This window comes from Eulemur rufifrons, chromosome 7 (genome assembly GCF_041146395.1).
Source record: "Eulemur rufifrons isolate Redbay chromosome 7, OSU_ERuf_1, whole genome shotgun sequence".
Classification (NCBI taxonomy): Eukaryota; Metazoa; Chordata; class Mammalia; order Primates; family Lemuridae; genus Eulemur; species Eulemur rufifrons.
Genome location: NC_090989.1, coordinates 191977502 through 192003372, shown reverse-complemented (window position 1 = coordinate 192003372; position 25871 = coordinate 191977502). Strand labels below are relative to the sequence as shown.

General features: G+C 50.6%; 1 protein-coding gene and 6 non-coding genes across 7 annotated transcripts; 2 read left to right on the top strand and 5 right to left on the bottom strand.

Annotated features, from left to right (window-relative positions):
* Positions 1-1110: 1110 nt before the first annotated feature.
* Positions 1111-1183, bottom strand: TRNAT-UGU (transfer RNA threonine (anticodon UGU)). Its single transcript has one exon. It is a non-coding gene; the product is annotated as a tRNA-Thr (tRNA).
* A 3254-nt stretch (positions 1184-4437) lies between these two features.
* Positions 4438-12883, bottom strand: TRIM7 (tripartite motif containing 7). Its single transcript, XM_069473968.1, has 7 exons — positions 12365-12883; positions 11347-11442; positions 8104-8334; positions 7432-7454; positions 7034-7149; positions 6533-6568; positions 4438-4949 (listed from the first exon to the last, which is right to left on the bottom strand). The coding sequence occupies exons 1-7, from the start codon at positions 12881-12883 to the stop codon at positions 4438-4440; spliced, it is 1533 nt and encodes a 510-aa protein (XP_069330069.1).
* A 2468-nt stretch (positions 12884-15351) lies between these two features.
* On the top strand, positions 15352-15423 carry TRNAA-UGC (transfer RNA alanine (anticodon UGC)). The gene has a single exon. It is a non-coding gene; the product is annotated as a tRNA-Ala (tRNA).
* Positions 15424-15905: 482 nt separating this feature from the next.
* On the top strand, positions 15906-15978 carry TRNAK-CUU (transfer RNA lysine (anticodon CUU)). Its single transcript has one exon. It is a non-coding gene; the product is annotated as a tRNA-Lys (tRNA).
* A 5090-nt stretch (positions 15979-21068) lies between these two features.
* On the bottom strand, positions 21069-21141 carry TRNAV-AAC (transfer RNA valine (anticodon AAC)). Its single transcript has one exon. It is a non-coding gene; the product is annotated as a tRNA-Val (tRNA).
* A 2894-nt stretch (positions 21142-24035) lies between these two features.
* Positions 24036-24108, bottom strand: TRNAK-CUU (transfer RNA lysine (anticodon CUU)). Its single transcript has one exon. It is a non-coding gene; the product is annotated as a tRNA-Lys (tRNA).
* A 395-nt stretch (positions 24109-24503) lies between these two features.
* Positions 24504-24576, bottom strand: TRNAV-CAC (transfer RNA valine (anticodon CAC)). Its single transcript has one exon. It is a non-coding gene; the product is annotated as a tRNA-Val (tRNA).
* Between the last annotated feature and the right edge of the window lie 1295 nt (positions 24577-25871).

Below are 25871 nucleotides of genomic sequence, written 5' to 3'. Positions count from 1 at the left end.
TAAAAATATGAATGTTGTAGAATTTTGTTCTTCACGGAACTTATTAAATCTTGCAAGTATCATTTAGTCTTCTAAAGGATGCAAGTTTGAGCATTTTCAAAACAGAGAAAAGATTAAGGCTGTGTGAGGTTAACTAGGTATCAACTAAGTATTGTTAACAATTTAAAGTATTAAAACTGGTCGGGCGCGCGGTGGCTCACGCCTGTAATCCTAGCACTCTGGGAGGCCGAGGCGGGTGGATTGTTTGAGCTCAGGAGTTTGAGACCAGCCTGAGCAAGAGCGAGACCCCGTCTCTACTTAAAAAAAAATAAATAAATAAAAAATAAAAGAAAAGAAATTATACGGACAGCTAAAAATATAGAGAGAAAAAATTAGCCGGGCATGGTGGCGCATGTCTGTAGTCCCAGCGACTGGGGAGGCTGAGGCAGGAGGATCGCTTAAGTCCAGGAGTTTGAGGTTGCTGTGAGCTAGGCTGACGCCACAGCACTCCAGCACGGGCAACAGAGTGAGACTCTGTCTCAAAATAAATAAATAAATAAATAAATAAATAAATAAAATAAGTAATAATAATTCCACAAAGAAGAGAAGCAAATGTTTGTGACACGGAGGTGTTAGGGATCCCGAGGCCAAGGACGCGCGGCAGCGGCGAGCAGAGCCGAAGACCTCACGACGGGGGGCCCCGAGAGGGGAAGACGGACGCGGGGTGGGGAAGGGGTGCGGCACCCCGTCGTCGCCATCCCGGAGAGAGCGAAAGGACGAAAAGCAGGGCGCGTAGGGCCCGAGTGGGGCGACAAGAGGGGAACGTATAGACCGGCCATGAGTTCGCCGGGAGCGCGAGCAGACGAAGTGAGCGAGCTCCGGGGGGCGGCGGGCGCGCAGGGCCCAGGAACCCGGGGTCCAAAGGGAAGGCCATGGTGGGACTGGCCCTTTAGGAGACAAGGCAATGGTGGGGAAGGAGCCTAGGGCGGCAGACGCCTAAGAGGAGGTAATTCGGCCAGGGTCTGGGGCGCCTGGTAAGGCAGAAATCCAACTTGGCTCGCGTATATTTCGATTTCCTACCTTTTAGGAAAGGGTGAAAAAAAGAACAGAACGTGGGGAAAAAACACGAGCAGGCCCCAGCGAGATTTGAACTCGCGACCCCTGGTTTACAAGACCAGTGCTCTAACCCCTGAGCTATGGAGCCAACTTGAAGGGAAGCTTCTGCGCTTCAGCAGTTGACGCCGCCCTGGAAATGCGCAGCCGCAGATCGCCATATCAGGGAGCTAAACGGCGAAGAGGTGGGACGGATGTTTCTCAGTCTAGCAGCCGCTGCCTGTTCCGTAGCGTCGGTAAGTGTAGGAGACGGTGGCCGGCAGCTAATCCTGGGAGAGCCTTGGGAAGACAATGCGGGCGCTGGGCGCGCGCGCAGGCAGACATAGTCAGGGCAAGGCGGTGCCTGCTATGGGAGGAGCTGAGGCGGGACCCGGGCATTGTGGCGCCGGCGGTGGTCAGGGACGAGCGTAGGATTGAGAGCGAGGTGAGGATGGGGGTCCAGAGGTCAAGGCTATAGAAAGGGATAGGGGAGGAATGTCAATGGGCCTGTCCTGCGGGGAATCCAGGCCTGAGCTGTTAAGGTGGGCCCTGGGGTGGGTGGGTGGTGAGGGAGCAGTGGGGGCATAGAGAGGTAGAGGCTGAGAGGAAGTGTGTGGGAGGACTCGAAAGGTCGAGATGTTTGGAGGTGCTGGGCCAAGAAGGATTGGGCCAAGGTGGGGCAGGGGTGGTGGGGGGTGGCCCCAGCATCACCTATGGGCGAATTAGGAAAAGACAACTCTCAGGACTTGCCTTGACTGTAAGAGCTGGTCTGTCAAGACCCCTAAAAGGCCCACGGGTTGGAGGACAGGGAAAGAGGATAAGGGCCCAGGTGACAGGAGTCCTAGTCTGGCAAAGGACAGAAAGTGGTGGCTTTAGGTGGTGGACCTTTGCCTGGTGCCCAGCCTGCCGTATGGTCCCTGCAAGGTGAAGCAGCCCCTGGCTGCCCTCTAGTCTTGATGCTGAGGGGCCCGTGAGGGTCTGCTGGCAGGGGCCTGGACTCTCATGGCTCTGCAGCTCTCAGGGATCTGGGACTCATGAGTGGAGTAAGAAAGGACCAAGTCAGGCCAGTCACTGTTCTCACAGACCCAGAGGTCTCAGAGAGCTTATGATGCTCCAAGGACAGGAGAGGAGAGTGCACACACACATACTCTTATACCAGCATTGTGATGTACTGCACTGCCCTCTTGACCAGAAAGAACATCTCTTCCCCTACACATGCAATTGTTACAGTGACTATTACCTCTCTTCAGATATATGTGTGTGTGTGTAGTTATTCTGCAAATACACATTTTCTGTTAGACACAAAATTACATTTACAAACACAAAAACTGAAAATTATACACACAGACAGCCACCCCACAGTCCCCATACTTGGCTCTACAGGTAGGCATGGTGCCTCCACCAGACAGCCCACCTTCAGTGTTGCAATACTCAGCACAATTGTTGGATAGTACAAAAGGAATTGTGATATTCAATCAAAAAGCCATATAAGCCAAGTAACACTAGGACTTGATGATAACATTAGGTAATTTAATTAGTGAATGTGTTAGAAATGGGTTTTCCTTGTGGAATCAGTGGAATTCAAATACGTGGATTGGCTACAACATTTTAGAGCTACCTTCCATGTATGAACAGGACATAGGATTCACCCTGTAGAATGCTGCCATAGGCTGGACATTTAAATGGCCCTGTCCCCAGCCCATACGACAGGGTTCTGCTTCCCTGGTGCTATGTCAACTGGATCTGCATTTGGAATAGTGTCATGCTTGACCCACGAGAACCTTGTATGCGCAGTCAGTTTGAAGCATCTCAGGGACAGACCACCGATGCTCCATGACATCTGCAGACAGGACTATTTGACTGTCATTGTCCCTGCATGCCAACACATCTGCCTAAACAACCTATGCACAACAAAATGAGGTCTGAGACTGGTATTCATCTATCCTGGTAGCCAGGTAGTGGGCAAGGAAACCTGTGGCCCTCACCTAAATATGGGGTGGTTAACATTTAACAACAACAGCAAATCAATAATAGGGTATGACCAAACTGACCTACCTCTGTTTGCAACACTTAAATCTTATACATGTGCTCATAAATGCCCTCTCCAAAATTCACACTCCCTGTACCCCACTTCCCTGAGAAATCTGAGATACGAATACACATGCACACGCTCCTCCCACCCATAGACACACATGCTGGCTCACTCTGGCAGAAACCCTTGCTCATACTTACGCTCCTGTACTCAGACCCAGGGAGTCAAGAATGAGCCAAGCTGCCCCTAAAGATAATCCCACAGTGTGTATTTCCATCTCCCCATACCCCTTCCAGGGGAGCACGGAGCAGGGAACAGCCCACTGCCACCCTCCCAGAAGCTCAGCCATCCAGAAGCTGGGGAACAATTAGCCAAGGAGAAAGGAGGCAGCCACCCCCCCCCCCCCAGGGCATGGGCTGAGCAGGCCTTGGCGCGGGCATGCTCTACTATTGGCATACATTTGCCAAGTTCCAGAAAGGATCTGTCAGGGGTATACTTGTGCTCTGTGCATTTCTATGCTGGTGCTGGTTGCATCTGTAAAATTATAAATACCAACTTTTGCTTCAAAGTTCCAGAAGCTTTAATCTCAAGGAAGGCTGTACTTTGGAAATGGAGGGTTAGGTATCTGTGAGAACATGTGTCACTGGGGTCAGGATGCACATAGCACTCTGTATCATCAGACTAAGGCATGTTGGAAAGTAGCAATGCCTACATGCTGTTGTCCTGGGCTTTTCCCTCACATATGCATTGAGAGACTCCTCCCAGTTCTGGCTCAGACTCTCCTATGAGCTGGGAGCACCTTGCTCCTCCCTGAGTAGACGACTTTATCAGGCCAGCTGGATCCAGAGGTCCAGTGGCCTCTCTTAAGGCAGAGCTGGCAGCTATCAAGAAGGCAAAGCAGAAGTGATGATGAAACTGGCTGTCTCAGGCCCAAACTTGCCCTTGAGGGCAGCATAGGATCGATTTGATATCATTGCATGGAACCAGAGGCCCTCCTGAGTCAGGGCAGTGAGCCGCTGTGATAGGAAGCACCCCCGGCAAGAGCTGGGTTCCTGTCCTCCACCGCCTCCACATCCTCAGGGCTCTGGCCAAATCCACATGCTGCCCACAGGGAGGGGACAGCTCCCAAGCATCCAAGGCCTCCTTTCCCTACTCAGTTGGCCACAGTTCCTTGCTGTCATGACTCCAGGGTTGTGTCTGTAGCAACCCCTGGGCAGCCTGGGGCAAGAGTGTGGAGGGCAGACCCAAGACAGACTGACCAGGTGGCTCTGCCAGAGGGTGACGACCCTTCCCACAGGCAGACAGGAGAGGAGGAACTCCCCCAGTAGTGCCCCTCAAGGCCAGATTCGCAAGTAGGTGCCAGTGGAGCAGACAGAGAAAAGCGGGAACACACGCTCCTGGAAGTTGACGCGGAAGGTGTAGAGGTGGCGCATGTCCTCCACGGCATAGAAGGACACAGCTCCCACCTCCAGGTCCAGGGCCACCCGCACACGCGACAGGTGCCCACAGCTGAGGGGTGTCCGCTCAGGGCTGGTCACAGCCCAGTACTGGCCACTGTTGAGCTGCAGAGCCCAGACACCCTCCTCGGGGGTGAAGGGCGTGAGGCCCTTGCGTCGCACGCTCTCGCGGGCCACACCGAAGGCCCAGCCGTCCTTGGAGCCCACTTCCACTTCCCAGTGGTGCCGGCCAGAGGAGAAGCCGCAGGACGCCAGGACGCGGGTGTTGGTATCAAAGCGGCGGGGGTGGCTGGGCAGGTCCTGGGCCCGCTGGCCGAGGCGCACACTCTTCAGATCAAGAGAGAGGATCAGGCGCGGGTTGGCCGTGTCGGGGTCCAAGGTGAGCTCCACTGCCGGCAGAGACAGAGGGACAGGAGTCCCCATGCAGGGCCCTGGCAATGCCCCTCCTCACAGGGCCACGCCCCCTTCTGGTGCAGCAAACCTGCCTCCCCTCCCTACGGCATCTCGTGCCAATGCCCAATCCATCCCCACTCTGTGCCTCCCAGGTACTTTGTTTTCTCATTCAATAAGCACTTACTGAAATCAAACAAATGCAATGTATGGGCCTGATTTGGATCCCAATTCAAACAGATCAACGAATTCAATTTAATAGACAATTGAGGAAATTCAAATACTAGATGTTGGGAAAAACCATTAATTTTTCTAGGTGTGATGATGGCTTTGTGGTTACATTTTTTAAAAGTCTATCTCTTTAGAGATAACATAATGAGATATTTATGGAAATGATATGTTATTATCTATGATTTGCTTTAAAATAATACAGTGGGAAGAAGTGGGTAATGGCATCTATGAAAAATATGGGCCACAAATTGATCACTGCTAAAGGTGTGTGATGAGTACAAAACATTCATTGTGCTCTTCTGTCTACTTTTGAGTATGTTCGAAAATTTCCATAATAAAAATTTAAAATATGTGTACTTATCGTGAGCACTACTATGTTTCTGGCACTGTTGTGGGCCCTGGGAATACCACATAGAACAAGACAGGCTAGTACCTGTAGCATCCTTCTGGCCAGAGAGAGAGGCAGTAAATAACAGACATAGACAATAAGAGGGGCCAGAGGAGCAGCTGCAATTTCTGGAGTGGCCAGGGAGGACCCTCACTGAGAAGGGCACTGAGCAGAGACACAAAGGAGGTGAGGAAGCTACATGGCTATCTGGGGGAAGCATGTTCCAGGCTGAGGGGCACACAGTGCAGTGCAAAGGCCATGAGGTGGATGTGTGCTTGGTGTATTCTAGGAGCAGCATGGAGGGTGTGTATCAGCACAGAGTAAGCCGGGGGCGGTAGGAGGAGGAGTGTGCAGTGAGGCCAGATCCCTAGGGGCCTTGAAGGCCACTGTGAGGACTCTGGCATTTACTGAGTGAGAGGGGCCACCATGGGGCTCTGAGCACAAGAGGGGCATGGTCTCACTCTGTTGGTTTATGTAGACTCTGACTTGGCTTGGTCCTTGGCATCAGGAATATGTGCCCTTCCCTCCTCTCCCCTCCTTTCCATTCCCCTAAGTGTTGGATCCCACACCCTCCAGAGCTCTGCAGGAGTCAGAACCATCTTCCTTTCTGTCTTCAGCCTCCCCTTGCTTCCCTGGTCCCTACATCCCCAGGAGAGGCCTCTGTCTGTCCTGGAGTGGGGACAGGGAAGAGGTTCATCCAGGTGACTGACAAGCCTTCCCCAGTCTGAGTATCCCAAGGTACAGGGCACTCTTGCTCCTGGCTGACCTTTAGCTTATGGCCCACCTGAGGGAGCCAGAGCTGCCCATTCCCAGGGGAATGGGGCAGGGTGGCATACTGGCAGAGTCACTGAGATGGGAGGGCAGAAGGAACCAACAGCGTGTAAAACCCCGAGATGGTCGCTGGCAGCAAGTGGGTTCTTTGTTAGGCAAAATAGTACTCACTGTCACAACCACCATCCCTACCTTTCTCCTCTTTCTCCAGCTCTCCCCGAAGATCCTCTGAGGAGGAGAAACAAAGCCGGGTGTGTGTGTATGACTCAGGAGATTGTGTAGCAAGGACACTAGCTCTTCCAACATTTATAGCCTAATGGACTCACTCATTCCCCAGATACTCCAGAGGCTGCGAGTTGCTGTGCAGACACCTGGGCCAAGCATGGGGGTAGGGGCAGGGCCAGATACCCAAGTATCCTAGCTCTGGCCCAAGCTGAACTTCCCCTCTCAGACTTCTTTCACCCCCAACATTCCTCTACCCCATCTGTCCTGGTGGCAAGCTGCATGCCCTGGGGGGCCTGAGTAGCTTTGCCACCAATGCCTCCCCATACCAGCCTGGCCTTGGCAGACACAGCTCTATCCTGTTTTCTCACACAGTTTCTGGAAAGGCACACCCTGGGGAGCCCTAAGCTACCAGAATCTGACCACCGCCACCCACACTGCATGAACCCAGCCCAGAACCCAGGCCCTTACCTTTGAACTTCTTCAGCAGCCCTTTTAAGATGAAGGTCTTAAGGGAAACATTCCAGACTTTATTCTTCATCTCAGAAGAGACTGTGGTTGGCTTGGGGCCAGGCACATTGCTGCATCTGCAGGACAAGGGCTCTGAGGAAGGCCCACCAACACCGTCCTGCTCCCACTGGGCTGTGACAGTTAGGATGGTGAGATCCTCTTGGCAGAAGGAGGTAGAAAAGGGAGAGCCAGACCTCATGTGGGAAAAGCCGTGGCCAGGCAGGCAGACATTTGCCACCGAAGGTAGCCGGGCGAGAAAGGGCGGGGATCAGGAGGTGAGAGGGGATCAGGAGGAGAGAGGGCAGGCGGGGAATGAAGAGAGAGCCAGCTTAGCCCCAGGCTCCATTGGGTTCACTCACCTGTCTAGTGTGCTTTTAAATTCCTGGAAGAAAGGACGGAAGAAAAGCGAATCAGCATTGGGTAACTTCCGTTCGCCTTTGGGAAATAAACCTGGCCCTTTCATCTAACAGTGAGCAGCAAGCAGGTGTACCACACCCACCTGCGTGGGCTCCAGGTGGCAGCAGCTTCCAGAGGTGTCTGGCTGCTGGGTGTCTCTCCATGTGGACTCCTTACCACAGTTTTATTTATTACAGAATCATCACTGGAACCATTCTGCCCTCGAAACTACCTGAGATAAGTCACAGCCCTTAGGCACTGACTGGTCACTCAGAACAGTGTCTTTTAAATGACTGTTCTTAACCCATTTGTAGTTTGTGAAGTTTAAGTGGATTGTGACTACTTTTTTAATGATATGAAATAGAATAGAGAACATCAAAGGGCATCACATGTAGCAAAGGTATTATTTCTGACTTTTGTCTGGAGTATACTTGGAATACGATGCAATATACATAATTGTGGCTCACAGTCAAGGTTTTATCACTTTCCTCTAGACCTCCAACCCCAGGAGAATCAGGGTGCCTCCCCTCAGTGCCCTTTCACTCCAGGTCACATGATTCTACTAAACCCCCAGGATCTGACTCTGTTCCCCAGCTGCCAATCCTCAGGTCTCAGGATAAATGACTCAGACTCACCTGGAGAAAGTCGAGGTCAGGCTTTCCAGCTGTCTCCTGGATCTGGCTGCAGAGCTTGGAGAGCTGGGCAATCTCACCCTGGAGCTGGGTCAGGTTCTCATTCTTCTTCTGTGTCACTTCCCGGGATAGCTCCTCCAGGCGGCTCAGGAGCCGGCCCTCCTGCTCCACCAGGAAGGCCCGCAGCGCCTGGAACTCTGCCCCTACCTTCTCCCGCTCAGCGGCCATCTGCTTCTGTCCCAGAGGAGAAGTTGGAGAGGCAGGGGTCTTGGGCATTGAGATATAACATTTGGACAGGCACCTCTGAGTTGTCCCACAGGTCAGGCTCCTCCCCTTCATGGACTGGGGCTCAGGGGCACCCCAAGCAATGTGTGCTATGCACAGGTTCTATTTCCAATATCCCAGCTCTGTGTGAGATGCAGTCTCAACACATGCTGTCCTCTGCAATGCCACAGATGTGCCCCCGCATCTCTTTGGACCTGGGCTCTACCACCTAAACTAGGGTAACTTCATACTCCCCCAGAATTACCTGGGGCTGCTGTTTCCTCCCTTATAAAATGGAAGGGATAAATTAATAGGGCCATAATAAGGATTAAACTAAGGTTGCTTTTTTCCTCCCCAAACACATTTATTTCACCATCCACAAACTTTCACTCTTCACTTTACATTTTTTTTGTTTTTTTAATTTAAGACAAGGTCTAGCTGTGTTGCCCAGGCTAGAGTACAGTGGTATGTTTATAGGTCCCTGAGCCCTCAAACTCCTGAGCTCAAGTGATCCTCCTGCCTCAGCCTCTGGAGTAGCTAAGAATACAGGCAAGCACCACTAGGCCCAGCTAATTTTTAAATTATTTGTAGAGACGGGGGGTCTTGTTATGTTGCCCAGGCCGGTCTCAAATTCTTGGTCTCAAGCTATGCCCTGCCTGGGCCTCACAAAGTGCTAGGATTACAGGTCTGAGCCACCTTGCTGGGCCTATTTCTTTTTAAAGAGCACCTTTCTTGTGTAGCAATTACAGCAGTAACACATGCTGAGGATACAAACCTGGGGGACACAGAAAAGTAGAAAGAAGAAAGAAAAATCTGCTGCCAGTGACCAGAGGTAGCGGCACACCCAGAAATAACCCAGTGAGAATATGCTGCACGCCAGCTTGATATCCCGTTCTTTCCATTAACATAATACACAGAATTTTTCACTTCTGTGTTTTTAGACAAAGACTCACACTCCTGATCTCTTGATTTTTTTACATGAACACATGTGTGGCACTTGGCATGCTACAGAGAGCGAGGCTTCTCATGGCCAGTGACAAGTGAGAAGCTCCACTGTCAAAGTTCCTTTTCCTTGGAAACTCTAGAGAAGAGGAAGGGATGGTAGGAAGAGGAGACTGCGGGAACTGTGAAGGGGCGTGGAAGTCAGGAGACCTGGGTTCAGGCCATGGTTCCCCAGACAGCCCACAAGGCCCCTGCCTCACCTTCATCACTGGGATATTGCGCAAGCAGCAGCAGCAGCACAGACCACTTTACAGTATTAAGTCACTCAGCCCTGACAACAACCCAGGGAGGTGGGTACCTTCCCATCCCATCTTATAAGTGAGAAGACAGAGACAGACAGACATATCACCAAGAAGCGGTAGGCCAGGCTTCTATCCCAGAGACTCTGACCCCAGAGTCTGAGTTTCTCAATGCTACATCATACTGCCTCCCAAGGAAACAGCACATGTAAAACAGTATTTGCCAAAATACTCTTAACTGGGGTTTCCCAACCTCAGCACTATTGACATTTGGGGCCAGATCATTCTTTGTTGATGGAAGTTGTGCATCGTAGAAGGTTTAGCAGCACCTCTGGCACCTACCACTACATGCCAATAGCACCCCTGTCCCAGTGTTGACAACCCAAAATACCTCCAGACATTGCCAAATGTCCCCAGGGTAAGAGCATTTTCAAATAAAAGTGTTCCTCCTCCTTTTGATCATGCAACAATAGTTGTATTCTACCTCTATTTTTTCATTAAGCAGGTACTTTATTGCTATAAAAAATGTGTGGCCTGGAAATGAGGGTGAAGGGGTGGGTGTGGGGAGAGGGAAGAGGTGGAAGGTGCTGAGTGATGTCTGTATGTCTGGGGAGTCAGGTCAGAAAACCAGAAGCTGCCTGTGCTGTGGGAAGGCCCTCTGGGTCATGGATGTAAACCAATGGCTGAAGAGCTACACACATACTTACTCCAGCAGAAGTGGGATGGAGGGCTAGCAGGATGAGCTTGTCTTTGTGGAGGGAAGTAAGTGATCAGATGGGAAGGTCTGGGATGGACACTGGATGCAGTTGTAACAGATGCAGTTGAGGGTTAGGAAAGGACCCTTGGGGTCCAAGGTGGCAGGTGCCCAGAACTCAAGGGTCCTTCCCTGCTACCTCCTGACATTGAGGATAGGAGAGTGCTCAAGTTCCTCTTGCTCCAATTCCCAACTCCAGAACTGAATGGCCCTGCCCTAACAGGCCTTAGTAGATCCTTTCACTCTTTCAACACCTATTTATTGAGCTAGGAACTGGATTTGCAAGGTGGAAACTGACAGTCAGTGATGCATGTTTGCCTACCTTAACCAAAATGAACCCCATTTCACTTTCCTGTTCCACCCTGAGGAAGTCAAAGTATCATCCCAATTGAGGGGTGGGGGTGGGGAGCAGGCAGTGCCGGCAGCCTGGGGTGCTGCAGCAGGGGCTGCTGTAAACCCAAGTCCCCAAACCTCCTGCCCTCTGCCAGAGCCAAGAGTAGCTCTGATACCCGCTGAGCCCCTTCTCCCTTTGCCTCAATTTCAAAAAAGAAAAACTCTGAAAATGGAAACTTCTTTCACTATTCTTTTGGTGACAAAACATGCCTTGAACTGACATGAGGTTCTTTATTGTATTTATGTTCCCACTTAATATGAATATTCATATGTTTCTCTGCAGAAATATTAATGTGTTCAATCGGTGTGTTATGTAATATTAGAGTGACTGTAAGTCCTGATGCACTGGGATAGTTTCACCTTAAGCCAGCTGTTCTGCAGTAATTATTGTAGCACTCCCTTTCACGCTCAAAAGTTCTGGTTTGTACGATAAATCATATGGTCATCCTATATAATACGCACCCTATTATCTTCCTAAAATCTACCCTGCTGTTCCACAGCACACACTCCAACACCTCACACACAGAGCCCCTGTGGCGGTGGCGGGCCCTCTGCTGTCCCCCATGGGGCCCACCTGAGGGGTGCCTGGCTCACCAGGAGCTCCCTGCTCTCCTTCTCTTCCGTGGTCCGGAACACTTCATAGTCCTCCAGTTCCTTCTTCAAGACCCTGAGCCTGGACTCCAAGAGCTCCTGCGTGTAAGAAGGAAAACATTATGGGGAGACAATTCTGGGAACCCCCACACGTGGCTTCCTGGAGCCATCCAGGAGAAAGGGAAGTCCCTACTCATTGAGGAGGACGGGTAAAAGTCATCTCTGTACACCGGGTTGGATATAGTCTGTGCAGGCTACACGCAGATGTGCAGAGCAACAGCAGGGTGACTCCAAAGGCCCCGGGATCTTGCTTCCCCAGAGCGTCTGCTGCACAATCCGGACTGAACCACAAGCCCCCCTGCAGCCCAACCCGCCTTGTCCTCTCCTCAGCTCTCCTCCCCACGATCAGAAAGCCCTCTGGGTGGTTGGAGCAGGGTAGGAAAGCAAGGCGAGCCTAGGGACTGTGCTCACTCCGCCCAGACCCTAGCAAGGAAGCAGCCCAGAACCGGCAACCTTGGCACAGCCCAGACGGCTCTGGACGCTCTGCTTAATCCAGGATTCCAGGAGCCCAGGAGCCCCTCATCCCCGACCTCTTGGCGAGATCTTCCCACTCAGCCCCACAAGGTGGGGCTTTGAGCAGAGCCACGCTCCAGGGAAAGAGATAAGAGTGGGAGCAGATGTGTGGGTGTGACAGAGGCTTCCCGCGGAACAGTTGCAGTAACGCAGACCAAGCTAGAGGCGGGGGATAGACAGAAAGAAAATCTTCAAGTTCGTGGAGGCGTCGCTCAGGTGGCCCTGTATGCGGCCCAGAGCGAAACGTAGTGGGAAGCACTGGGAGGGGTGACAGAGGGAGAGCCGCGCTCAGGCCCGGAACCAGTGCTGGGCAGCCCGGAATAGGAGAAAGGAGGCAGGGGTTCGACTGGGCCCCTGCCTGCCTTTCCGTCACCTGCGCCGCCTGCGCGGGAAGGCCGGACCAGGGACGGAGGTCTGGGGGACCCGCAGGGGTGGAGCCTGCGCTCACCTTGGCCTCCTGCACCGCCTCGTCGAGCGGCAACACTGCGTGCGCGCGGTGCTCGCGGGCGCGGTCGCACACCACGCAAATGGCGCGTCCGTCATCCTGGCAGTAGAGCTTGAGAGGTTCGCGGTGCTGAGAGCACCGGACAGCCGCCGAGTGGGCCGCCGCCTCTGGGGACCCGAGCTCCCCCGGGACCGCCGCAGGCAGGCTGAAGCGCCGCAGCAGTGTGGCCACTGCCGCCAGCTGCCTGTTGGGCCGCAACTGACTGGGGCGCGCAGGCTCGCGGCACTGCGGGCAGGGCAGTGGGCAGGGCATCCCGCGGGATGTGGCTGCGGCCCCGGCGCCAGGGCGCTCCCAGCAGCGCGCGATGCAGGCGCGGCAGAAGCTGTGGCCGCACTCGACGGACACCGGCTCGCGGAAGAGCTCTAAGCAGATGGAGCACGTCGCCTCGCCCTGTAGCTCTGCCGCCAGCGCCAGCGCCTCAGCCCCAGCACCCGGGCCGGTCCGCGGTCCCACTGCCGCCATGCGCGTCCTCCGCGAACCCAGGTCGGGCGGCTCCGGGCAGGCCCCTGAAACCGACAGTACGCGGCTTGGAGCTCAGCGCAGGGGCTGGCCTGGGAGCGCCTACTGGGAGAGGAAGGGCGGGGCTGACAGCAGGCTGGCGGAGACGTGAGCAGAGGGCGCGCCCCGCCGCGGGCAGGGAAGGGAGGGTCTCGTTGATGGCAGGCCAGGAAACACAGGGCGATTCCAGTGCCGGACAGCGCCCTGCGCCCCGAATCTGGGCTCCCCCAGTATCCACCTTAGCCAGAGGCCTCCGTCCTGTTGGCCCCCTCCGTCAGCCTCTCTAGGCCGCCCAGCCTGACCCAGTCAGCCGCGGCAAACGGGCCGCAACAGTTGGGCGCACAAGGCCAGCTGGGTGCCACTCCAGGTTACCGACCGAGGTCGACCCAGCACCACCCGGGCAAGGGCCTGGCGAACCGGCCACGGTGTCAGGTTCCCAGAGCGCGGATACGTCCCGGCCCTGTGCTGAGCTAAATTTAGATCTGGAATCTAACCTCGTTCCCTCACCCCCAAGCATGGCCTTGTATCCACTTATGTAACTACCTTTCCCGCGACTGTCCCTCTTCTTTACTCTTTATGTAATTTTTTGGTGGGGGGGCGAATAGGTCTGGCTCTGTTGCCCGGGCTACCCGGGCTAGAGTGCCGTGGCATCAGCCTAGCTCACAGCAACCTCAAACTCCTGGGCTCAAGTGATCCTTCTGCCTCAGCTTCCCGAGTAGCTGGGGCTACAGGCATGCGCCACCATGCCCGGCTAAGTTTTCTATATGTATTTTTAGCTGTCCATATAATTTCTTTCTATTTTTAGTAGAGACGGGGTCTCGCTCTTGCTCAGGCTGGTCTCGAACTCCTGAGCTCAAACGATCCGCCCGCCTTGGCCTCCCAGAGTGCTAGGATTACAGACGTGAGCCACCGCCCCCGGCCTCTTTATGTAATTTTTGAACAAATACTACATTTACAATTTTCCCACCTTATTCGGTATTATTCCCGACCCCCAACCCCATCTCCCAATAACTCAACGTTTTCTCGTCCCTCCAGTTCGTTTCCACGGCCCCACTCCAGAGCTGCCAGTATTATCTGCTTCCGCCTCCTCTCTCCTCATTTCCTCTGGAAGCCACTTGAATCAGGCTTTCGCCCCATCCTCCTCAGAAACTGCTCTTGTCAGTGTCACGAGAGACCTCTGCTAATCTACCCCAAATGCCAAGACCTCACCTTGCCTGCCCTCTGCGGCTCCCTCCCTCCTAATATCCTTTCTCAGCGCCTTCCAGGACACTGCATTCCCCTGACTTTCCTCCCACATGAATGACTTCCTCCTTCCTCCTTAGCCTCCTGTGGTTTCCTCCTTCTTTCCCTGCACTCACTCACTCCCTGGGCCTCTGTCACTCACACCCTTGTAATCACTTCCACTTTCTTGGCTTGAAAAACCCTCTCTCCCTGCTGATGACTCCACAGTATACATCCGAGTCCTCCTCCAACCCATCTAGCGGCTACTACTTCTCTCAGAGTAAAAGTCGAAGTCCTTAAAGTAGCCTGAAGGCCTTATCCATTCTTTGTCCTCATTTCCTGCACCCACACCTCCCTGCCCTGTCTTCGGCTCTCTGGAGTTGACTCCATTCTAGCCACATAGTCTTCTTGCTATTCCTGCATAATGTCAGAAACAACCCTACCTCATGGCCTTTGCACTGGCTGTTCCCTTAGCGTGGACCCCTTTTCTCCCAGACCTGCATGGCTCACGTCACACCTCCTTCAACTCTTGTTTCAACTGTCACGTTGTCGGTGAAGCCTGCCCACACACACTATTCAAAATCTCCTGTTAACCAGACTCGCTCCCTCTCACTTAGCTCTGTTTTCTCTCTAGCACTCCATCTCCTCTGGAATGCGAGCTGGAAGAGGGAATGGACTGGGTTGGTTGTTTCACATCTGAACCTCCAGATTCTAGAGCAGTTCTTAGCAAGCTCAGGAAACTTGTCTTGGATTGAACAGATTTAAATGTGGTTCAAAATTCATAAGATGAGCAGTTCATAGTGAAAAGTCGACCCATAGCCTCTATCCAGTTCTTTCCCTAACCCAAGCAATCAACTTTACAATTTCTAGGTTATTTTATTCAAATAGTCTATATTTTACTACCTCAACCTCTCCTTTTTAAAAAGAAAACGTAGCGTGCTGCACATAGTGTTCTTTTTACTGCCCCTTTTCAGGCTACAGTTCATTTTGGGCATTGTGCCTGATGATACTCTCTCCTTTTTACACCTCTGCTCCTAGGTATTTCCACCAGGCTCAGTGTTCCCTGGTGCCACCCGATGGTCAAGATCCGCTGGTGTAGAGTCAGTGGAGGACCGCGCAACACCTCTTGAGCCGGGCATAAGCCACCGGCTCCCCGCATCCTGAGCGAAAAACCAATTAAGGGAATGACGAGAGGATACAAAGACCAGGGTGGGGATGTAGCTCAGTGGTAGAGCGCATGCTTTGCATGTATGAGGTCCCGGGTTCGATCCCCGGCATCTCCAGTTGGATTTTACACGTTTCAGTTTTATTTTCCCTCGTTTCTAATTTCGAAATCCAATTTATTTGCAGAGTGCTAGGGAAAATCCCAGCGGGCAGAGTCTTCGCAGGTTGGAAAAGTTCCGCTGCAGCTACCGTCCTCCTCCGAGCACTACGTACCGTCTTTCCCTCCTGAGTAAAACTCCACAGGTGAAGTGCTCTAGCGGCGTCAGGATGTATACGTTTTTCCTTCGCGCCGTGCACTTCATCCCGGGTGGAAAAAGGCTTGATCGCTGGTAGGGCAGAACAAGCAGAAAACGGAAGTACGTGGGAGGGACGGTCAGGCAAGGATGGCAGAGTTTGAATTTCCCGGGCTGCCTAGGCTCTTTCTTGGTTCTATTGCAGTCCAAATTAATCCAACCTCAATGGTGGAGCCGAAGCCAGCGCGAATCTGAAAGGAAAAGTTATTTACCATCCTCACACCCCTCCCCAGCCCCCCCAACGGGGTGCCCGGCTAGCTTAGTCGGTAGAGCATGAGACTCTTAATCTCAGGGTCGTGGGTTCGAGCCCCACGTTGGGCGTAGTTCGTTTTGCTTCCAAATCTACAGATGATTGGTCATACCAGACAATTTAATTGGCTGACTGGCTTTAGAAAAACAAAGAAATCCTGTTCTGGAAACTTTGTATGTGCATTCATTTGTGTGGTTTTTTGTGAGTAATTTCTTGTTCGATCTATCTTTTATCTGGTAACAAAATGAAATTTTTTTTCTTGTCGTAAAATATACATAACAAAATTTACCATTTTGAAGTGTGCATACAGTTCTGTGGCATTAAATACATTCACATTGTTTTGCAACCATCACCACCATTCACCTCCAGACCTTTCTCTTCTTTCCCAACTGAAGCTCTGTACCCATTAAGCGCTAATTCCCCATTCCCCTCTTTCCCCATCCCCTGGCAACCACCATTCTATTAATACTTTCTGTCTCTAAGTACCTTGTATAAGAGAAATGACACAATATTTATTATTTTTGACTGCCTTATTTCACTTAGCATAACGTCTTCAAGGTTCATTCATGTTATAGCATTTGTTAAAATTTCCTTCCTTTTAAAGCTGATTAATATTCCATTGTATGTATATACCACATTATCCATTCATCTGCTGATGGACACTTGCATTCCTTCCACCTTTTGGCTATTGTGCTATGAACATGGCTGTACAAATATCTGTTCCAGTTCTGAGTTCTGACTTTCACTTCTTTTGTGTATACTTCTAGAAGTGTAATTGCTGAGTCATATGGTATGTTTATGTTTAAGTTTTTGAGAAATCACCATACCGTTTTCCACAGAGGCTGCACCACAAAATGAGTTTTTTAAAACATTTTTTGAGTAGATTATACATTATATGTTTCAAAAATTGCACTGTCAAGAAGATATTCAGTGAAAAGCATTTAATTCCCTCTTTAGGTAACAATTTTTGTACCAGAGATTTTGATGCAAGTATAGTTTACTTTCCAGTATTTTATCCCAAAAGATAATTACAACTAAGTTATCTTTTGAAGATCTTTCCATTTCAAGACATAGAAAATAATCTTTTTTTGAAACTGCACAATATTCTACTGTAGATGAATTATGATTTATTTAACAGATACTATGGATTCTATAGGCTGATATTACCTCCCACTAACCAAGAACTCGATTGCCTGTTTCTCCATGGCCTTGGAAGCAATGGGCTGCTTTAACAACAAGTCTAAACATGTGATTTCCCCTCTTAAAATTGCTGGGGTCCCTTACTGCCTGTCCTACGGTATAATACATTGGAAGGCTTATAGGGTACCACCTGGCAGAGAGAAGGACTCTTCTTTTGCCGATCACAGGACATACTCAAACAAAAGATCTTGAAGATTGCACTGTCAATTTCATTTTTGGTTTCTAATCCAATTCTATATAGCAACATGGTTTTTTTCTCTTCTCAGGCCTGTTTCTGTGGAGGTTATCATGTTCTCTTCACTTGCAAAACCATGGCATCATTGAAAAGGCTTACTCAGTTATTTCTTACTCTGCAAATTTTCTTTTTTGGACAGGAAGAATTCAACTAGATATAAAGAATCAAAATTGTATGTGATTCTTATTTGGTCTTCATATCATGTGGGGCATATATAAATTATTAGATCACAGATGTGTTTTGTAAAGTGGTTTATGAGAATGATTACATATTATTTATATGTAAATTATTAATCAATCATCCACTTGAATGTTTTCATTTAAAAACCCCATTTGAAACAGAAGATTATCTCCAGGTTTGACGTATTCATGGCTATTATCTAAGTAGTCTGATAATACTTAAGTGTCTCTTTCTTTAATAGTCACCCGGTGGCTCACGCCTATAATCCTAGCACTCTGGGAGGCCGAGGCTGGTGGATTGTTTGAGCTCAAGAGTTCCAGACCAGCCTGAGCAAGAGCGAGACCCCGTCTCTACTAAAAAAAATAGAAAGAAATTAGCCGGCCGTGGTGGCACATACCTGTAGTCCCAGCTACTCAGGAGCCTGAAGCAGGAGGATTGCTTGAGCCCAGGAGTTTGAGGTTGCTGTGAGCTCGGGAAACAGAGCGAGACTCTGTCTAAAAAAAAAAAAACCAAGAAACAAACAAACAAACAAACAAACAAAAAAAAAACAGTCACAGGCTTCTCTTTACTAAACTTGAGAAAGTCATTCTCCCAGGGTCTGTGTAGCTTCAGGAGAAATGGCTCAACGCCATTATTTCATTGCTGTTTATATAATATCACATTGGTTCAAGGGTACATGTCCCCCAGATTTAAAAAAACAAAACAAAAAGGCAGGTCTCAGTCACATACTGATATTCTGGGGAATGTGAATTTTAGGCAAGGAGGAAACTGAAATGTCAACCAGAGCAACATAGAGGATTGCCTGCAAGAGGAAGAGTGGCCAGATGACCCAGAATGACCTGCTCTTCCATTCTGTGTCAGGACCAACTGGATGAGAATCACAGGGTATTTTGGGAAACTCTCCCTGCTTAATACTGTCATTTGAGATGTTTCAGGGTGAGTGGGGGATGCTTTTGAATATAGAAAAGACTACATATTTGCTTTGTGACTAATATTCAGTTTATTAGAGTTATAAATAGTAAGGCCTAGTTTTCTAAAGGCCTTAAATTGAATTTACAAATATTGTTGTTTTTCTATAAAGCTACCAATTTTTGAAACAAGAACAGGTCGGGCTCAGTGGCTCACCCCTGCAATCTTAGCACCCTGGGAGGCTGAGGCCAGATAATCGCTCAAGGTCAGGAGTTCGAGACCAGCCTGAGCAAGAGCGAGGCCTTGTCTCTACTGAAAATAGAAAGAAGTTAGCTGGGCAACTAAAAATATATAGAGAAAAAATTAGCCGGGCATGGTGGCACATTGCTGTAGTCCCACAGGAGGATTGCTTGAGCCCAGGAGTTTGAGGTTGCTGTGCAACAACAACAATCCCTTTCACTGGTTTCTTCATGAATTAAGGCTATCAAATGGAGTCATTCTGAACATCTAAACTATTGGTGATATGCTCTTACACAATTTCAAGTTACAATTAGAAACTTTATATTTCTGAACCCTCATTTAGTGGACAAGGAGACAGAGGCACTGAAAGATTAGGTCACAGAGCTGGAAGTGGAAAGTTGTTTACTGTTACAACTAACTTTAGCTTTAACCACTAACCCATATCACTTTTAGAAATCCTGGGTGTATTGTTTATTGGTAATCTTCTGAATAAAGCTAAATCCTCACTTATTTGTCTTTAACAGCTCTACCCAGAGGTCCTATTCCTGCCAGCCTCATTAGCCAGGGAATCCCCTTAAGACAGGAACTGATGTCCTCCACTCATTTTTCAATCCATTTGTGAAATCAAAACAGCTAATGGTGCGGATAGAGTAATCAGAATGCAGATTCAAGGAAGTATAGCCATGGCTCCTTACCCCACTGGTGCCCTCTCCTTTCTTCTGCTCTTGAATACACCAAGCTCGTCTACTCCAGGGACTTTGAACCCTCTGCTCCCTCTCCCAAAGGCCTCTTCCCCAAGATCTTTTGGAAGCTCTTGGCCCCTCTCTCCAATTCCCGCCACTAAGTTCTGTGCTGGTTCACAGACGCCCTGATCTGTAAATTCTACACAACCGTTATGAAAGAGCAGTGATTAAGCAATGCACACGACATAAGTGGCCTAATAAGTTTTGCCATCATTAGGCTATCTTTATGCTTTGTCTGCATTTAAGATGTTGAATTTGATTCGCCATTTTGATGTTTTATTTATTCGACTTTCAAGTCGGGCAGAAGTGCAAGAAAAGAAGCTGCTGGTCATATGTGCTGAGTGTGCCCGTCCAGTGTGTGAAAGCTGGATGGAACTCATTTTCCAGGCGTGGAAACAGGCTGCGCTGCCTGGGGCCACACGGCGCGTGAGTCCCTAGGGACACCTCTCCTCCCTAGGAGCTCTGTGCTGGGGTCCCGGGGCACCGCAGCAGCGGGCTTCCCAAAATCCCTGCGGCCTCCCTCCGGCCCCTGTTCCGACTCGCCCCAAATGACGACGGGGCAGAGGGACGGTCACCGAGAGCCGGGGCCGGAGACAGGTAGGGGTGTGGGGCTGGGGAGTCCGCAGTGCGGTGGGTCAGCCACCGCGGCGGGGCGCGAGGGTCTTACCCAGGCGGTTGTCCCTGGGACTCGCTGTGCTCTCCGCCTTCCACCCGATAGCCTGCAGTCAGGGCGCCGAACGAACGCTGCGTTTGCTGCGTTTTCATCTGGTTTTCGCGAACTTCTCCCGGAGCCCTATTTTCCTTTTCTCTGTCCTTTAGCTCCGTCCGCCCAGGTTTCCTCATCTTAAGTGTCTGTGCTGCTTCATCTGTAAACTGGAAACAGTAATGCCAGCTCCCTCCGCGGGCACGGGGACACCCCGACGTGCTGTAGGTATTGAGGATATTGCCACCAGTAATTTATCTTTCCTCTGAACACTTGTCCTCAGCCTGAACTTTCATCATACATTTACCTACCCATTCCTTCCTCCCCAGCATTTATTTATTTATTTATTTATTTTGAGACAGAGTCTCGCTCTTTTGCCCTGGCTAGAGTGCTGTGGGAGTGCTGTGGCGTCATCATAGCTCACAGCAACCTCAGACTCCTGGGTTTAGGCGATCCTCAGCCTCCCGAGTAGCTGGGACTACAGGCATAATTTTTTTCCTATATATATTTAATTGTCCAATTAATTTCTTTCTCTTTTTAGTAGAGACGAGGAGGGGCGGAGGGGGGGGGGTCTCGCTCTTGGTCAGGGTGGTCTCGAACTCCTGACCTCGAGCAATCCTCCCGCCTCGGCCTCCCAGGGTGCTAGGATTACAGGCGTGAGCCACTACGCCCGGCCTTTCCAGCGCTTATTAACATTCCATTTGTCATTGCGTGGCATTCTCGTGTGGCTGGCTGTATGTGATGACCTAAGACCGTCTTTTTTGCAATACAGGCCTGGATCTGGAATACGCAGGTTGAAGAGAATTGGTAATGGATTGGAAAAGACAGGAGTATGGATAATTATAATAAAATATGTAAATATATTCGCATACATTCAAAGTCAAATGGCTGAACAAAACGAATATTCGGGTAAGAAACCTCTCTCAATTGTGAAAAGGTTATGACAAGCACTGTTTCCGCCCGGTTTCGAACCGGGGACCTTTCGCGTGTTAGGCGAACGTGATAACCACTACACTACGGAAACTCACTGCGGTTCACGCTCCCTTTTATAAGGCCTCTAGTTACCACCCAGGTGTCGGAGTCTCACCTAGAGTGCAGACCTTTGAAGGAGCCAAATTACTCCCTGATATACTAGTCTTTTGATGGCCTAGGGTAACGGTGTTTGTCAAACTATGGAGAGTGACCTCTAAGCGAGTAGTGAAATCAGTTGTCTCCAGCAATTAAAAATAAAAGGACGAATGAAGAACGAATAAAAGTAGGGAGTCTCGCAGGAGGAAAGGTAAATGTGGCTTCAAAGGCTTAAGACTGGATAAAGCTCCCCTTTGGTTCCTTTTCTTCCAAGGAAGACAGGGATCTAGAGAATTTTAAAAGATGCAAAATACATTCAACAAAGTATAGGAGATTTGAATATCTTTTCTTCAAAATGTAAGTTAAATGTAAAAATCAAACAATGAAAGTGTTTTACATAAGGTTTCAAATATAGTGTATTTCTACTAATTATGCAAAATTATTAAAAAAATAAAGGGCAACATAGAAATTAATGAATATCAAAGTTTAAGCCAGTTATTTAAATAAAGATTAAACTATTAAATTTTTAAAATGTAATGAAATCTCATCATTCAATGGATGTACAGACTTGGAATGAGGCTTAACGAGTGTTATATGCACATCTGCATATATTGAAATTTAAGACTAGTATCGATTGTTTAATACTACAAAATGTTTTTCTGTCGCCTACGCTGATTTCCGAATACCTAGGGAGCCAGAATTTGGAAGGGAGGCTGAGTCCTAATTAGGTCCTTGCTGTGCCTGTGACCCAGAAGCCCCTCTCCATCTGGGCGCAGGGTGGGAGCCCCTGTTGAGTCCGGTTCTCCGGTCAAGGTCACCACAGGCCTCCAGGTGGCCCAAGCCAAGGAAGTTGTGCTGAATTTGACTGTGCCGATCTTTTCCTCCCTTTTGCACATCAGGACTCCCTTGGCCTTGATGAAAGCTTCGCTGCAGGTTCTGTTCCTATCCGGCCTGCTTCTCGATCTGCGCGAGGCTGTCTCCCTGGAGGGTCCCATCCGGCTCACAGCACGACTCACAAGTCAGCTCTGCCTCGGGCTCCAGCAGTGACCACTCTCCCAAGCTTCAGATGCACGTGTCGTGGGCATGCCCTCTTAGACGTCGCACAGCATCTCACGCGCAGCCCGTTCGAGACTTCGCTCTACTTTTTCTACTTCGCCCGCCTCTCCCCCTCAGTCTCTGATCTCGGTTATGAAACCACCCAAAGCTGCTCCGGGTGCAAACCGTGAACCCCCTTCCTTCACTCGCTTCTCCCCCTGACTGCCGCCTAGGTCCGGCGGCAGCCGCCTCTTGTCTGGACCGTGCCTGTGTCCTTCCAGCCCCTCTCCCTAACACAGTGTAACTTCCCCTCGGACCCCCTGCTTACCTCATTCCTGAAGGAATCCCTCGAAAGTGCAAATCAGAGCGGGCTTCTCAGTCTCCCCAGCCACCATCACTACGAGGGTGGCGGGGAGGCCGCAGATCCTGCCAGGGCCCCAGGCGTTGGTTGTTCGTCCGACTGTTGAACGCTAGACTCTGCTCAGAGCGGCGTGGGTCGCTTACCAGGAGCCGCATCCCAAACCTGGGCTGGCCAGAGCGGCAGCGGTGGGAGGGGCGGAGAGGGCAGGGAGCAGGACTTGTAGCAAAAAGCCCTGGCGGACGTGCCCTTGGCTTGTTGGGGGACAGGGAAGAGAAACCTGTCAACTTTTGCCTCACCTTAATGAAAAAGCCAGAATCCTTTTGGGAGTGTTTTCCACTCCCCGCGAAGGTGGCAAGAAATGACCAGGGAACCACAGGAATCCGCAAGCATTTGTGCAAGGGGAATTGTCCGAGGTCAAACTCTTGATCACCAGCTTGTCCAGACCCTTATCTTGCCAAGTAAGACCACGCGCAAGGGCTAGGACTACACTGGCAACTCTGCCTGCTTTACAGCCCGGACCAAGCTGCCCAGGCCGCCTTCGTAGGGGGTTATGCACCCTGCTGACCCGCTTGCCGCACTGCTGAGACCGACGGCGCCGCAGCCGGATAGGCCAGGTCTCCGCGATCAACACACATTCTCTTTCGGGCCGCCGGGCGTGTGGGGGAGACTGCGACAGCTGGAAAACGGAGAACGGGCTGTATTTGCAAGGCCGAGGAAACAGTCCACATGGACGAATGAATTTCGACTGGAGTTAAGGAATAATTTCGTGACAGGATCGGTAAACTGAGGATGTTCGTGTTAGGGTGTTTCAAAATAAAGGTCATTTTTACATCAAGGAAGAAAAGTGGAGGCTGGAATGTGTGGGACAACCTCTCACAAAAGACTCCTAAAATCAAGAGCATAAAAGAGAATGTAAGGAAGATGAGGCTCTCGATTACACAAAGCGCCTCTTTCTTGACGGGAAATCAAAAGCAGGCCGCGGCGGGGCGAGCGCCCGCCCTAAGCGCTAGACGGCCAATAAAGTGCGAGCGAGCCGGCGGCTACGGCGCGGACGCTCACGATGCCTGGGGCGGGCCTGGGGTCTCGCCCCGGCTTCAGGAAGCCACGCTGTCCCCTCCGGTGCAGCTAGTCCTCGACACCCGGGTAGGTCGTCTGGTAAACAGAAGGTGCTAAGCACGTGTTGAACGTGGAGGAATGGGCTGCAGCAAGCGGGGCCGTGGCCGGAGTCCTCAACTGACACCTGTATCTGCCCCATTCCCGAGGGTCTGGGAGGGCCCCAGGGCTGTGGGCCTGCATGCCAGCTCTAGGTCTTCCACCCAGCTACTGGAGACAACCTGGTCCGCGCACGCTCCAGCATCTACCGCCTGGGAAGCTGCCACAGGCACGCTCTTGCTTGGGAGAGTGCCGTTGTTGCTTGTGTAACAAAAGTGCGTTGTCATTTCCAAAATAACTGACGCCCAACGTGGGGCTCGAACCCACGACCCTGAGATTAAGAGTCTCATGCTCTACCGACTGAGCTAGCCGGGCGGCTGCTGCAATATTTTTCTGTTGTGTCTAGAAAACTAAGGTTCAGCTGCAGAGGCGCCCGCACGCTCTGAGAAGCACCTGCACAGATGCTGCGGAGAGCCTACCGAGAGCCTGGCTGTTAAACCTCCAGAGCCCTCCACAGGAGAGCGGTGGCTGCACGGGCTACCGAGGGGAAGAACAAAAGATTAGGTGAGGTGCAGAATTTTCATGTAGAACCTTTATGGAGGCCCCGCCGTGAGCGGGGCTCTGCTTCAGTGCCTCCCTTCCTCTCTCCTGAACAGACCGACAGGTTGACATCTATGTCTTCCCCTCCATGTGACGTGAGACGCAGTTCACCGGGGAGAAGCGGGTGAGGAGTTACCCAAACTCAAAAAAACCAAAAACCAAAAAAAAACTGTTTCCGCCCGGTTTCGAACCGGGGACCTTTCGCGTGTGAGGCGAACGTGATAACCACTACACTACGGAAACCCTCGCTGACCATGTTTGACTGGCATCGTCCTGAAGCTACATATAGCCGGGAATGACGGGTTTGAGTGTGGCCGGAGTTCCAATAGAGGGGTCCCTGCAGCTGCCGGGTGAGCTGCGTGTAGGTTCGGCGGTCCGACTTCGCCAGAGCAGAGTGCGCAGCGCCTGGCATGGCCTAGTATGGTTCCCTCACGAGGGTTCGCGGTTTTGTCGCGTTCGATCAGACGTCCTCAGAGGCCCCAGACCATGCCCTGAGGAAGCGCGGCGAACACCTAGAGTTTGCCCATGATGCGGGAAGTGCGTTGAGAGCAGGATAGATTCTACGGGCCCGGCCCTGTCATCAAGCAGTTCCCGGCACTCACTGGTGATTCTTGGTCCTGTAATTTCTCCCTCACTTAAAAAAAGTTAAAATAGGCCGGACGCGGTGGCTCACGCCTGTAATCTTAGCACTCTGGGAGGGCCAGACGGGGTGATCGCTCAAGGTCAGGAAGTCGAGACCAGCCTGAGCAAGAGTGAGACCTCGTCTCTACTAAAAATAGAAAGAAATTATAAGGACAACTAAAAATATATATATAGAAAAAATTAGCCGGGCATGGTGGTGCATGCCTGTAGTCTCAGCTACTCGGGAGGATCGCTTCAGCGCAGGAGTCTGAGGTTGCTGTGAGATAGGCTGACGCCAGGGCACTCTAGCCCAGGCAGTAGAGTGAGACTCTGTCTCAAAAAAAAAAAAAAAAAAAAAAAGTTAAAATAGCTTTTTAGTATATGTGCTGCAGAAGCGAGCACTGAAATAGCTTTTTAAATAAAGCATCAAGTATTATTTCTGTCGCACAAAGAATCTATTTAGCGGAGATGCTCTTGAGTACCACAGCAGCATCTTTTCTAATACACCCCGGACAGTATTCTTTAAAGTAAAATCAATTCCATAAACCCAGTTTGAGCCCCTGCTTTTAAACTAGGACTCCATGGTGTCAAACCTCGAGGTATTTCGGCCGCGAATCACGATTGGTGCACAGCTCAGAAAGTATTTGTTAAATGAATCGATGGCACTTAGGGAAAAAAACTATTCTTTTCTTTCTTTTCTCTTTTCTTTTCTTCCTTCCTTCCTTTTTCTTTTCTTTCGTTCTTTCCTTCCTTCCTTCGATCCCTCCCTCCCTCTCTCTTTCTTTTTTTTTCCTTTCTTTTTTAAAGATACATATTAGCTAGGTTCAAAATTCAAAGGCTACAGAACAACATATGCTAAAGAGGCCTGCCTTTGACTCGCACCCCTCCCCCAAAAACTCTGTCACAAGTATTCTTTC

What these genes read in the sequence shown, in the direction of transcription:
- TRIM7 (XM_069473968.1), bottom strand. Translation starts at nt 12,883, where the DNA reads ATGGCGGCAGTGGGACCGCGGACCGGCCCGGGTGCTGGGGCTGAGGCG. An exon ending in GCTGCTGAAGAAGTTCAAAG is followed by an intron (nt 6,569 to 7,033) that starts GTAAGGGCCTGG and finishes TCTCCTCCTCAG; the next exon opens with AGGATCTTCGGGGAGAGCTG. An exon ending in GCTGGAGAAAGAGGAGAAAG is followed by an intron (nt 4,950 to 6,532) that starts GTAGGGATGGTG and finishes CTCTGCCGGCAG; the next exon opens with TGGAGCTCACCTTGGACCCC.